The 15,561-nt window shown below is 30.2% G+C and overlaps 2 protein-coding genes across 3 annotated transcripts; both read left to right on the forward strand.

Moving 5' to 3' along the window:
* The first annotated feature begins 313 nt into the window (after nt 1-313).
* Nucleotides 314-4,424, forward strand: LOC132748068 (uncharacterized). Its single transcript, XM_060737612.1, has 7 exons — nt 314-599; nt 926-1,108; nt 1,423-1,469; nt 1,868-1,909; nt 2,918-2,965; nt 3,399-3,578; nt 3,777-4,424. Exons 1-7 carry the CDS (start codon nt 466-468, stop codon nt 3,899-3,901), a joined length of 759 nt encoding a protein of 252 aa, XP_060593595.1. The 5' UTR covers nt 314-465; the 3' UTR covers nt 3,902-4,424.
* Nucleotides 4,425-9,070: 4,646 nt separating this feature from the next.
* On the forward strand, nt 9,071-15,059 carry LOC132748069 (uncharacterized). Of its 2 annotated transcripts, XM_060737613.1 has the most exons (6): nt 9,071-10,365; nt 11,415-11,554; nt 11,905-11,943; nt 12,679-12,726; nt 13,884-14,042; nt 14,296-15,059. In XM_060737613.1, exons 1-6 carry the CDS (start codon nt 10,175-10,177, stop codon nt 14,487-14,489), a joined length of 771 nt encoding a protein of 256 aa, XP_060593596.1. In that variant the 5' UTR covers nt 9,071-10,174; the 3' UTR covers nt 14,490-15,059. The 2 variants fall into 2 exon arrangements, with proteins under 2 accessions (XP_060593596.1, XP_060593597.1); XM_060737614.1 differs by lacking the exon at nt 12,679-12,726 and having other exon boundaries at nt 9,073-10,365.
* The last annotated feature ends 502 nt before the right edge of the window (nt 15,060-15,561 follow it).

The following is a 15,561-nucleotide window of genomic DNA, read 5'->3' on the forward strand; positions in this document are numbered from 1 at the left end:
AGAATGGCAGTTTTAAACAAAAGGTATACTGTTATTTTGGTTAGGAATTCATATATAAATGTTAGATATGCTTCACGTGTACATGAAAAACAGAATGTAAGTGCGTGCACCATCTACGTGTATTTTTGATGTTGTTATGTTTAAAAAATAGAAAATGAAATAACGCTAATTTTGTTTGACATTAGCTTTATCAATGCCATTGTTTTATTATCAGATATAAAAGAACCATCACATGCCCGTTTATTAACAATACAAATTTATAATTATATATTTTGTTTACCTACCTAATGATGAGTTGGTATCTATAAATATATAATTAAGATATCATATAAAACCAAGGACAATATCATCGCTTTTTAATAATAATAACAACAGCATCTATGAAAATTGTTAAATATTGTTAAGAAACTATAATTACAAAATTGTGGAAACGTGATTACGAACTCTAGGATAATAAAAGGAAAAATGGAGTTTTCAAGTTCTGATGATAATAATGGTGACTACTGTGCAATATGCTTTGAAAACTACACGAAAGCCGAGATATTACCATGTAAACACAGATTCTGTAAGGATCCATGCTTTACAAACTTGCTGAAAAGGTATACATTTAACCAATCATAACTAAACCATATCAAAGCTTATCACAATAGTATTGATACTATTATTTGAAATCAGATTTATTATGAAATGAATTACTTTTTTTAGATTTTAGCAACATTCCACTGTATTGTTCAAAAATCTTAACATTTCTTGTTTGATGAATGATAAATGTCACTAACAGATGCTCGGAGAATGCATATTAATTGTTCATATGTACATTCTAAAGAAGTTATCGAAATGTATTAACATTCATATTACATAGATTAGTTTGGTCTTTGTTCAGTTAAAAAATATAATGTCTTTGACAATAATGTGTATATGTCAGGTCGCAAGGAGATATATTGAGATGCCCTTTATGTCGACAAAGTTATAAAATTGAGTCGAGGAGCCTGATTAACAAAACAGGGATATTGCGCGTGCATGAGAGTGTTGCTCATCTTGAGGAAACTATAGTGACTATTTCACAGATGGTCCAAGATAAAAATGAATCATGTTCATCAAAATACAAGTAAACAACTTCATTACTTTTAACACCTTCCTATTGCTTATGCTAAAATAAGTGCGTCATCTATTTTTCACTGTCCAGCTATTTATAAAGATGTTACAATATTTACCTTTGGCATTATCTATTATAGAATTATCAATATTTTAAAATCAAAATTGAAAAATATAAGTCACAAAAAATGGCTTATTATTCACTAATTAAAAAAATGCGTACGCAAAAGAATAGTAAAATAATGATTTAATTTAATGCTTATTTAATCAAATTTAAGCAATACCAAAATCTTATAAATAAAACATTTTCAAAAATGTCAATTCTAGATCAAAAGGCGAGTCCAGGCTCAAGTTTTCTTTAAGTTCCATTAAAGGTAAAGGTTACAAATAATTATTTTGTTCGTCTTTAGATCCGATGCTTCGATACAGTTGATATGTATATTTTACATTGTGAACATAGCTATAGTAGTAGATGGTTTTCTGATCATAAGACTTTCTGCAGTTTTATATCATATATCTTTTAAAAGAAATGTTCATTATTCCTAAAAATGTCACTTTATTGAATGCAGAAATTGAAAAGTTATTAATAATATTTATTTATTTATTTATTTGTTTATTTATTTATTTATTTATTTATGTATTCATTTATCTAATATAATAGATTTAATATAAAAGATAATAATTAATACATCGAGACATTCGAACAATCACTTTTACACATTTATACAAAAATACATAATGTTAAACTGTAGTAAAACTGTTTTATTTCCAGAAAGTGACTGTTTTAGATGCCTTGTCAACTTGTCCGTTATAGGTAAGATAAAAAATCTTTGTTATTTGTCTGATAAGTATGAGTTTGAATTTATTTCATTTATTCCTCATGACTTATCGCCCCATGAAGGCAATATTATCATTAATACATTTATCATTCATATCTAGCATAATATAAGTGCATAATACAGCGAACGAATATAAACATTACTGTTTACATTTTACATGTATTTTTACATGCGTCTGATGCTTACATTGAACTACTTAACCGAGCCTTCAAATGCACCAGATTTTTCCGTTGTATTTCTTTTCTTGTTGTTGTTTTTGGTTAAAATTATTAAAATATTTGTATAATTAGTATGAATCATTCACTTTTAAATCTATCACTTCCTGGTTTACATTTAAAGATGTATACACTATTGCCATGCTTTGTTTTGCAAAATATAAACTTTGTATGTTATGTATAATATTTGTGATACATTTATCGTGATTAGATATAAGTTGTTTTTTTTTGCCAAAAATAGATATCGAAAATCATATTATATTAGTATTTCAAGTAAACAAACAATAGTGCATTTTAAAGGTTTCTCTTTCATAATAATTATTGTAGTTGTAATTAAACAATGAATAATGAAGCATTTTGTGAAGGCGCTGCATTGTATATCTAATGTCTTTGTCAAGTTATTTAGCACATAGTCTTTTTTCTCTCTTTTCTTGTGAGAAGATTCTTGATGCTAAATGTTCATCCTAATGTTTTAAAAATCCAAGAAAAATATAATTTAGAAATAAATGTGTATATTTTACTTTTGTTGATTAACTCATTTTAGTCATAAATACACGAGTATACATCTTCAAACAATCAATCATATACTATTTACATATGCTATGTCATTGTAATCAATCAATTTGAAACTTGTGACTATTGTTACAAAACAGCTATATCATTAATAAAAAAACTTGAATCCAATGATTAATACAATAAAAATGTAATTTACATGTGCGAATGTTATTTTAATTGAATTGTATTGAATTTGGTTTGATATTTTTTCAGTTTTGTTCATTCATTGTTTGTTTGTTGGCTTAGGAAGGATCACTGCAGGTATAGTGAAAATAAATGACAACACAACATACTATTTACAAATAAGTATATGTATTCAACAGCTTATGTGTTATGTTGTGTTTAAATAAAATAAGTTAAAAAGGGTTTAAGCAATATCATTGAAACATGGACAATAAAGACTGGAAAATAAAGAAGTTTTACGTCTTAAATTATAATACATGTAATTCGTTGTTTCCGATTAACAAAAAAGTCAGTAATTTGAAGAATCCTATTTGGTATGATAATGAATTAAGAACTAAGGTAATAAAAAGACCATTAGGTGTGTACATTAAGGGTTAAGCCTTATTTCTACATTGAGCTCTATACCTGTTAATTACTATTTTAATATTTATGACTTACCTGATCTTATATTGACAGTTTTTTTAAACTTTAAATGAACAATATTGTGTTATTCTTTAATTTATTATAACAGGATTTTATCAAATCGAAAAAACTTCCCAATTAGAAGATGTCCTTGTCAGTGTTGCTATATTTCAAATTGCTGAAGGATTTCTTAATAGCATTATCATCACAACACTCTTGCTTGGAAACAATGTACGACGGAAATGTTTTCCTGTGTTGGTATTAGTTTCCGTCATTTGTCTGACGTACGGTGAGTATTTGTTATATATTTTCACGCTGTCTGAAATTGTATATATGTAAAGGTATAAGTGTATAAAACATTTTAGTTAAAGGTTACATGTGTCTGATATTAGTAACACGGTCTTCAATTAGTAGTACATACAGTATGAACAACTTCATAATAATTGTATTTCTGAGATGCTTTTGAATAGTGTTTAACGTATTTCAGGCTCTACGACACTATGGACTGTTAGCAGCAACAACATATTTGTATTGGTGTCCAGATATTATTCAGTATTTGATTGGGTTATGATCGTGTATCAAATCGTATTTGGATATTATATGATTGATTGATGCTGATTATGACAGTGCTACATGATACCACAAATGAACAATGAGCGGTCATGCCAGGAAACAGAAAGTAATATAGGAAAAGTCAACAAGTTCCAAAATGACTGTTGCAATACCGATGACAGTGGCTGAATAAAGAACTGTTTAGGTTGTTAAATTATATGCATGAAATCAACTCATTTATCATGATCTAAGAAACTAAGAAAAGCAAAATAAACGAATACTTTAAAATCATGTGTTGTGTATCAGTTTATTGTGCTAAGATAGTTACAAGAGATGTTTAATACTTTACCATTTAAGTAATTTTTCGTAATTAAGCTTAATTAACTGATATCTGTTGTTGTTCCAAAACTTTTATACATGTCTAATTTAGCGTTCATTTGTATTGCCAAAGTATGTCAGTTATTCAATTATGTAAGTTTGTGAAAGATGTAATGCCCGATTTTCATTTTTATCAGCTTTGAGAATGCATTTAAAACACTGTGTGTATTTAAACTTTGTTGTCAAAAATGATTATTATTTTTCATGTCTATGTACAGTAAAATAAAAAAAATGAAATGTATTCTAACGATTACATCAAGCATTGTACGAGGGATGATCAAAAATAAACCGGACTGTGACTGTCAATTGAAGAATTTTCAACCTATCACTTATTGTTATATATCACACATAATCGGAAAACAATACGTGTAAACTGATGCTTTATCTAATCTGATAACGCAATTAACTTGTCCGTAACAGCGAATTCAAAAACCATGGTAACGCACACCCGGCGCAGTGCGTAAAATTCGCCTTGACATCAGGCGCTTTAAGCTGCGTATATTTTACAATATGGCACATTTAGATTTCAAAATACGCCAAAACGTCATGAACCATATCTTTGACGTTGTCAGTAAAAATGACTTCATTTAAATCATATTTATATTCGCAATCACAATTCAAACGTCACATGTTAATGAAATACTCCCGTTAAAACTATGTCGTCGGAATGTCTCGAAAATCGATTAATAAGAAAAATTTGTCAAAAGTAAGACGAGAAACTGTTTAAAACGTAGAAAAAGAATATGGCTACCAAGGGAAAAGTTCCAGAAAGCCACAGCATATTTTTTGATTGGCATGAAAGATTAAGAATGGGTAATAAAGAAATAGAAATCAAGTAAGGGAGAGACAGAAAAAAGAAATTTTCAAGGACGTTGGTGACGTCAATCGCCAAGACGTTGAAAAATGACAGTCGATTGACTGCGGACATTGTCAACGATGTTCGACAGTAGCTACGGGACGGTGCAGTCAACTCTAAGGATTTTAAAATGTTAATAGTTAATGCATTAATTACATATATTGTATTCTTGGTTTACAATTGTATCAATTATTTTCTTATTTTACGCAGTAGTTTTTTGGAGAAATTGTGTCAACAATTAGACAGTCACTGTTCAAAATCGGCTATGCTTTTTATTCATTTTAAAATAATGACAATTTTGTTCATAGTTGTATTATTCTTTTATTTTTTCTTATGTATGATACATTATCATTCAGCAACATTATTTTACATTATTTGTTAATACATAATATAGTTTATCACACACCCGTTGCCGATTTTGCGACTCCGTAAAAATGGTATTGCACGGCCTTGCGTGTATTTTGACGTGACGCCATTTACGTTATACAAACAAAGTGTAAAGACGCGCTTAATGTTAGCGTTATATTATAGGCGCGTCAATGAAAAATGACTCATTTTACTTTAAACGGTATTTATTTATTTTGGGTATGTGATAAATAGAATATTAAATTCGTGTAAGTTCATTACTGAATTTATTGCACTCGTTGAATAAAATAATATTATGCTCGCCAGAGGCTCGCATAATATAATTTTATTCAACCCGTGCAATAAATTCAGTATTGAACTTACACTCATTCAATATCCTCTGTTTATTGCATGTGCAGTTTTTCCAACAATTAAGTTACAAGAGGAAAGAACGGAAATTTATGTCATTACATTGCGTCATTTTATCATCATCTATTCTTTTACAATACAATATGATACCCACTTGTACAGAAATATTTATAGGCAGTGGATCCGCCGCATCAACAACATGACTGTACCACTTATTGGCCTACTCCGTGAATGAGTAAAAACTGCTCCGTTAAGGAAAATACGCTTGTGACGTCGTTAACGTCAATTTCAAAGTTATACCGTGCGCCGCATTGCTTGACATGTACATGCCAATAACAGCATAACTTTTTTATTTGTTTATATTTCTTGTTGGTATTTTTTGTATCATTTAGGGGATAGATTCCGATTTATGTTCCATGTATTTTTATGTAAATTCATTTAACAGGTTAAGAATCATTTACAAAGTCCGGTTAATTTTTGATCATCCCTCGTATGTCATTATAAACCGTGTTTTACAGTATATAAATGCCGTTTGCATATTACTGTTGTTGTTTTAAAATTCTCATTTTATTATACTCAGATTATATCTTTATTAGCAGTCAATACACACTTGCGCTGACTAAAGCAAACATTAAAACACGATGTGTTTAAAGGAAGAAGCTAAAATAATTGATAATTTATAAATTTATAAACAGTATAAAATTTTTCACAAAGATAATATGAAACCCACGTTTCAGACGTTTCTGTATATATAACAGAAGAAAAAACCCAAAAACCCAAAACATTCTGACCAAATATACAGTAAATCTTACTCTTTATGATAACGTGGTAAAACCTGATAGTACCATACTTGATCATAAATTTCATCTATGTATTGCCATCCATTAATGACTTGATTAATGAAAACTTTAAAAGTTAACAATAATAAGCCAATCAATTTTACATATTTACTGTATACTGGACGTGAATTATACTTCTCCTTTCTAGCGGCAATTTCCAATCAGCTAATTCCAATATATTCAAAAGTGTCGGTGTTTTGTCTCCTTGCTAGAAACTATGATCAGCATAATATAAGTCCAGTCTGACTTCTATTCTCTACTAGACTAGCTATTATTAAATATCTATAACATATGACACTCTAAATAGAATTTTTACAGTGTAAATTACCATACATACGAGGGTTGTTCGATATGTTGTACGACTCAAAATATTAAATCCCTTCAAAATGATAAGAACTTTTTCAGTCTTAAGAAAATGAAAAAGTCACATAGGGCAAAGTCTAGAAAGATTATTTGGTGTGCCAAGACAGTAATCATGTACGACTTCAAAAATACTCAATGATAGAGCATTATTATAAAGTAGACAAACATACATAAATCCTGACATGAGCCGTCGTTTCTGTTTGGTATACCATCTCAGTAATACGTACTGACCTATGACACTTTTGCCCTTCAGCACCTGAATTGGGATGGCTTTACCATCATGGAAAAAAAAACACTTTCAATAACGAACTTTCTTTGTGTACATGGTCCTTTTGGCTACTACAGGCTTTCTACCGTGTTAAGATTTATTTTGATTCCATTTTGTCTGACTATTTCGAAAAAGTGAACATATGTTTTGTAACTATGAATAATGTTTGCAAGTTTCTTTGATTGAGGTTTGGAAACACTTTGAGTAATTGCTCAGCGATTTGTACTCGTACCTTTTGTTGGTCATCTGGCAATTAATAGGCTATCCATCGTTCGTACTGTTAAAAACGCTTTTAAGAAAACGTACTCAATAGCAATATGCCAGCAGCTTGACAATGTCCCGAATCGTGTACTTGCCATCACTTTCAATAATTTACCTTTTGTCTTGCCTGTTATTGTCACAGGTCGGTCAGACAGATTTTGCTATATCTTGGACGGACTCTCTGCCAGTCATATATTACTTTGTCCAGCTACCAACTGTCTCATAAGATTACTTATCAGACCCATAAATCTCCCCCGATTTGGTGAGTGTCTGCTTTACCAAACTTATATATAAGCTCTAACTTCTTCAACACATTCAAATTATTTTCCAACCATTTGTACAACAGTGACCGACGACTTGCTATATTACACTTGCGATTCATTTAAAATACTTTAAGCTGAAAACAGGTGTAAATATCTTTGGAAAAGCTATATATTCAGCTATTCAGGCCTATGAAACATGCACGAAAACGTGCAAAGCGTTATCGCGCAATGGTACAAAACACATTACATATCGAACAACTTTCGTAGAAAATATGAATATATTTTCGGCCACGGCGGAATGTCCATTTGTTAATGATATATATCTGCTTAAACAGTTCTGACCTGTTGTAATCATACTGATGTATATGATATCTCAGCTATGAAGTCAACAACTCTGTGTCACATTGCTTGTATTGTTTCATACAATAACTGGATTTCAGATTCAATTGTTATGCAACATCATTACAGATAGGTTGGCTCAATTTAACTTTGATATTCTCTCCTTTATCTTTTCAAAACTCATGACAAATGTATTGATACCACAATTAATATATAACTCATGATTAAATGAATATCATTTATACTTCCTGTTTAAATATGATTAACAACAAATTCATTTGCATTATGTCTGCTATGCCCCTTTGGGTGCTGGTGATTGTTGATATTGTAGGAAACTGTGTTTTGTGTTGCCCCACTTTGTAGATCTTTATTCTTTAATTTTAATTGTAATTATCATTATATTCACCTCTCTGTTGTCTTACAATGATCTTGGCTAGTCCTTATTGATTGCTATGTTGTTGTTTATCAATATGCATATTCATATTTCTTATTTATTTCCTTATTTAATATTTATTTTCCCGTCTCTTTAAAAATATCAATTGGTATGTTATTCGACGCACTTCCTAAAAAAAGCTAAAAGGAGAAGATTCTTATAAAACATATGTCTTCCGTTCTATTACTTTTCTTTTTTATATATGATAATGATTTGTTTTATAGTTGTATTACGTTTATATGTATATATTCGGGAAATAAATATGTAAAAATTATCATCTTCTATTAGTAAAATTTGTCTGATGTTATGATGATAAATCAGTGTAATACTATAATATTATGTTAATGCTATCAAATTTGTTGGTGTTTTCGATCAGATAAAAATAATCACGGACCTCAGCCTAAAGAACAGATTGTTTTAGTTTAATTTTAACTTTATCAAAATTACAAACGCGCATATATGCGTGTGATCCGTTCAAAAATCTACGTTGATAGATGACATAAAACGTTTTATCAAAACTATCGAAATTGCAGATAATATTTGTGGATCATGTGTTATCTAAAGATACGAGATGGATAGTATTAACTTTGCATACGGTTCGTGACTTAATTTATGCATTAGTTCTTCTAACATTAAATATAAGCGATGTCTTTGTAATCAATAACCGCTAAATAAATAAACATTTAGTAAAATATGAAATATCATAAATTGATTACAAATGGAATATAAACATAACACAGCTTTGTGTATGATGTAGATAATTGAATGACTTGTACAGGAAGCACAATTGCATATAAATATCACAAACAAAAATGGTAAAGATCTGAAATTTTCAACTAATACACAATTGAATTAGCACTTTATCAACTCTGTACTTTGAACGTGAGATTTTAAGATTATTTTATTAGTAAGAACATATTTATAAACATGCCATAGCATGCCTTTCAAAACATCATCACAATTGCAAGGGTTATGAACTTTCAATCCGATCATATCACACAATATATAATCAACTTCGTTCACTTGCATTTTTACAGTGTGCGCTCCAGTTAATTTTGAAGTAATTTTATCCGTAATATTTAAAGTGTTATCAAATAAGTTTCAAACACTCATTTCTGATCTTTTTTGAAAAATATACCCGTTCTACAACCAATGGAGCGTTGTGATGCGAACACGATCTAGATTTTTATTGTGTACAATTAATGGTGCTTAATGTCATACTGACTTTGGAGTAAAGGACACAAAGGCGTCAATTTGTTTTCTTGAAATGACACCACGTAACCAGATTATTGAATAAGAAGAAAACATTTCTTTCGACACATGGAACGTCAATATTACTCATAAAATAGGATTTTATTAAAGTATATGTTCTGCTAATGATACGTCAATGATGCTTCTCTTTTAAAAAAGGAATATAGTAATAACAATACAAACCTTGTTAGACTTATGATCAGTCTTTGAATAAAGAAGAAAAAGGATAAATTTATTAATTTTTAATTTCCACATTTTATCTTAATAACTGGCCATGCACAAAACATTTCTGAACCATTTATCAATTCACTAATTTATTCAGTCTTTCTTTTCTGAATAACACACAAGAACCATAGCATCCAACGAAGATGAGTTCTTCAATTGACCTTGGAAGCGACAGAAGAGACCATTTTGAATTGTCATTATCGGGCAGCAAAAAATTCAACAGAAGTAGTAAAACTGTTTGTGCAATATGCTTGGACAAATACAGAAACCCAAAATATTTAGAATGCTTACATGCGTTCTGTGAACAACCATGCCTACAGCGTCTGATTGACAGGTATGTCCAATAAATAACTACATGTATAAGGCATATGGTTATACCACATGTAAGACAACATTTTATATCAGATATGTAACATTTAATAATGTGCAATGTAAAAGATGCAATGTTCTGAAACAACTGCAACTAAAACAAAAAGACAATTAATATATTTCGTTGATAAAACAAAATAGCATAATTCTAGATATAGGGACACAAACGCAAATAAATAAATAAATAAATAAATAAATAAAACATTGAATTGATCTTACTTACCCGAATCACGATACAAATGAATTTTTTAAATGCCCAGCATATTTGTCTAAATAATTGATATATAATAGGTTTTGAATGAAAATATTTGATAAACGAAATTAAAATGCAGATAACCCTGTCAAGTTATTTCTAAACACGTCTAAATATCGAAAGACTATAGGATGAAAATTTCAGAAAAGAGATCAAATAAAAATTTGCCCTGTGGTTTAATTGTAAAATTCTTTGAAGAATCTCAGATTGAGTAAGATTTTATTATACTTAGATTTCAATTATTGATAAATAAATTATCTGTATATTATGAATTAACATACAATGCATCAATGAAGGGAATAGCACAACCCTTTTGATTCTAATAAGGACTATTTACAAACAATTCGAGCGCATAAAAATATTTTAAGTGCTTTCCCATGCTGAGAAAAATATGTAGAATAAATAGTTTTATCTGTGGTCATTGGCTACAAGTTTCTATTTTCCTAACAACATGTGGCGTATTTATATGAATGTAAGCGGTATACAGCTGTTATTCAGAATAATACCCCACTAGCGGGTGTTGATTTATACTGATGAGGCGGATTTAAATGTTTTGGTCGATAAAATTTTGCAATGACTTTTGAATGACTTTTCTCTGGAACCTGTCTATCCCGAATTGCATGTCCAACCGTTGACTTAATTCTGTGTAAGTAGTAAATATCAGGGAATATAACGTCAATTCTGCTTAATGTATGAAGGTTTTAATTTTTGAATGTTAATTTTCGATACGTCGAATGGTTTCAGTCAACCTAATATTTCAGATCGGAGAACAACATTTTTAATTGTCCCTTATGTCGACGAAGTTATAATGTGCGGACCTTTGAATGTGTAACTTCAGACTCTACAGCAAATGAAGGCGTGCCTCTGCTTGGCGAAAGAACAGAGCAAAGCACATCAGAGGGTAGGAAGTTCATTTCCTTTTTCCACCATTCATGCTAACAAATAAATTTATACCTTTTTTACACGTTTTACACGTTTTCCAACGAATGATATGAGTAGTTCGGTTTTCGTAATGGACATTGGGGATTGCACAGTCGAAATCAAAACTAATTCATGAAGAAACACCAAAGGTTTTAACAACAATTGATACAAAGGCCCTCGTCGACATTGAAAAGAAAATATTTGATTTTACAAAATTAATAACATTATGGAAATGCTTATTATTTCTACAAATATATAAACTCAATAGCTAACGTATTGACGTATTCCACAGATTTATTTATCGATTTAATGCACTTTTCTCTTTTCCAGTATCATGTCGTCAACTATTGTTCTCATTATGCGTTTTAGGTAAGGTATATATAGCGTCTGTATATAAAGTGCATTTGTTTGATTTTTGTGTGTAAAATGATGCTAACTATCAAACATATTTTTAAAATCACTCAGTAAAAGTAAGTACATGATATCTAATTGCTCGTTTTAAAATGTATTTATTTATAACCCCTTCTTAAAAACTTTTTGCCAGTCTACCTGTCCGCCCGTTCGCCTGTTTACCCACCCACTTATGTACTTTACACTAACCTAACATAATGTAACGAAACTCAACGTAACCAAACCTAACCTACGAGTTACTAACCTAGCCCTGCCTTAGCCTGACCTTCATACCTACCAAACTTCCTAACTATCTTCCTTCGTATCTTCCCATTTACCTATGTATCTTTGCTATTATTTTTATCGTGTTCATTCTTATTTCAGTTGCCATGATTCATTTTGGTATGAATCTAACCTAAAAGTTACAAACCTAGCTCTGCCTTAGTCTGACCTCCCTACCTACCAAACTTCCTAACTACCGTCCTTCGTATCTTTCGATTTACCTATGTATCTTTGCTATTATCTTGATCGTATTCATTCTTATTTCAGTTGCCATGATTCATTTTGGTATTAATCTAACCTACGAGTTACTAACATAGCCCTGCCTAAGCCTGACCTCCCTACATACCAAACTTCTTAACTACCTTCCTTCGTATCTTCCCATTTACCTATGTATCTTTGCTATTATTATGATCGTATTCATTCTTATTTCAGTTGCCATGATTCATTTTGGTATTATAAGCATTGCTAGAGTTGTATTAGGTAAATATGAAAAATGCATTTTTATTAATACATGATCCACAAAAGTTAACACAAAGACATATATAATCAGCCTTTTGATATAAATATAATTCATTTTAAGTTTTGATCAACGGGTTACCCCGACCATGTTAAAATGAAAGGATTCGATTAATAAGGCATGTTGCCTTTTTTAACCATACATAAATTACTGTAATTTATGACTAGTATGTTGCGATTTGCCGAGAGGCGCGGTCCGGTCACCCGAAAGAGACACAATAGACATAAGGTCATTTAAAGGTCCATTATTCCTAAGAAATGCTATCATTTTTTTGTCACAAAAACTGTTTGTGTTTTTGTTTTTGTATCCTGTTACAGTTTCCAAAAACATATTCATTTGCGATATACGTGATGTACGTTTTGCATCTTTAGTTCTGATGACAATTGGTATAATGATAGTGGATTAGTATTTTGTCAAAATTTTACTTTGTTTACATTTTGCTACATTCTACACATCACTGCCTGTACGTAACAGTGCTGCTTTTTTCATTTGAAAACATCTAACATACTCTTAACCCATTATTTAAACATTATGAAAAACATGTTTGACATTTCTAAATAAGTAAAAGTGGATTTCTGAGGTAAAATGTGCCTTTAAACAAAAATTATAAAATGAAATCGTTCATTCTTAGAATCAGTCGTGGATTGGTTTACATGAATAGGTTCTAGCCACCATTCAAAAACAAAGCGGCATCTATTTACGCTTTGTAGAGATGAAAGTCTGAGGTTTATTAGCAAACTTCAGCTCACTTGATGGAAAAATCAATTGCCGGAGTTGTATAATGCACATAGTTATAACCTTAGTAAGGCTCGAACCTACGATCTTCACGTTGAAAGGCTGATTTTGTAACAAATAGGCAACCGCACGCAATACATATTGTTAATAATATTCAAATTAAGTAATTAAAATAGATAAATACAGAATCCCTAAAGAAAGCCCAACACGGCAAAAGTGAAAATACTGCAGACTCGGTTTGATTGAGCCTGTTCATTAAGTTCATCGGCCACTCATATGATTTTCTTTATTTAATTGACCCCCACCAAAAAAAAAAGACCATTAATTTGGCTACTCCAATTGAATGAAACGCATCAACAAGTAAAACATTGAAATTTCTTTGCAGGGATTTATTATTATGGATATACAACGAGACTGCCTGTTTATCAAATTGCAAAAGGAAGCCTAGACATTCTAATTGCAATGTCTTACAGCATCAGAAAGTATACGAAAGTTTATATTGTATTATTATTGTTGGCTATTTCTACATTGTGGCTTATATATGGTAAGATATTATTGTTAGATGTGTCTCACTGTCATCTCTTTTTAAAAACTTTTCAGATCAAGCCTTGTACGAAAATTATCAATTTATTATGGCTTAATATTTCTATGGGAATTTTACATACTATGTATACTTTAAACATCTTTGTAATGAAAGTTTTGTGACATAAAAGTACTGGATGTCTATGAAATGTACATATCATATACATTTAACAAAAATATTCACCATTACAACTGTAAATAACTTTGTTTTACAGGCACGAAGGAGGCATGGCAGAAAGACGACGACAGTCAATATCATTTTCTAACAGTATTTTCTCGCTATTATGTTGTTGCTGACGGCATAATGATCGTCATGATTTTCTGTTTTTTAGGATGTATAAGTGAACGAACAAGGAATATCCTTACCGAAAATGTAAACATGTCACATGCGTCAATGGATTATTCTTGATCATATAAATTATAAATGTTCAATATTCAGAAATCCTATCAGAGCATGTAGAGCAAACCTTTCTCAGAGACAGCCGTGAGATAAAAAAATATTAAATTTTGACTGAGATGCTTTATCTTTTTATAATACTAGACATTTATTTATTTATTAAAATGATGAAAATATCATTCATTCAAATTATCCATTAAATCGTTTAATCTAATTTTAATTTAAATAAATAATTTATTATATAAAACAATATACTGAAGAAGATAAACGTTCTGGCCTTTTTGCCCCTAATCAATTTTGAAAAACAACAACAAAAATACACAAAATATAACAAAAAAAAACGATGCTGGACTTTATATGATATATTCGATGCGCTTATAACGACATTAAAATGCTTGGGACAGGCGAATCACAATGAGCAATGGAAAATGTCCAGATATTGTAAATTGATAGATTTAGATATGATTTTAAATTGCGGTTCTCATTACCCAAACACCATAACGAATTCTTGCACAAACTTATTTTGAAATATACTTTAAAGGCTTTCGTTAAAGTATGTGAAAAGAATGTGGTTTATTCTGATACATTGTCAGACGATCCATTCATTTATAACCAAAATATATTGATTGGTAAAAAGCATATAAAAAGTCATGGGTTTATGCTGGTGTTCAGTGTATAGTTCCTACTTTTAAGATGAATTGGGTTTTATATGACATCCAAGAATTCATAAGCCGCGTTTAATTAACATGGTAGGTAACTGATTCTGACTTAACAAATGTGTTCTTAGGGCATTACAAAACGTTATAGACAATGAAAGTAAATATAACATTTTCTTTCCTTTTTTTTCATTCTGAGACATTGATAGATCCCTACCCTGACTGGTAATATAACAAAAGATTTAACAATAAACATTGACATGCGCTCTTTTTGTTAGCAAATACGTTGTTGTGAAATTCTCACTGTAATCTAATAATTAAAACAAGACAAGCTAAGGTTCTATGCAATGCCTAACGTGTATGTAATCTATCCGTATTTTTGTAACTTTATGTGAAAAGAGTCTGTAAAATTTCATAAAAAACGTGCT

The sequence above is a fragment of the Ruditapes philippinarum genome, unplaced genomic scaffold (genome assembly GCF_026571515.1).
Source record: "Ruditapes philippinarum isolate M1 unplaced genomic scaffold, ASM2657151v2 ctg505_1_1_1_1, whole genome shotgun sequence".
In the NCBI taxonomy this organism is placed as follows: Eukaryota; Metazoa; Mollusca; class Bivalvia; order Venerida; family Veneridae; genus Ruditapes; species Ruditapes philippinarum.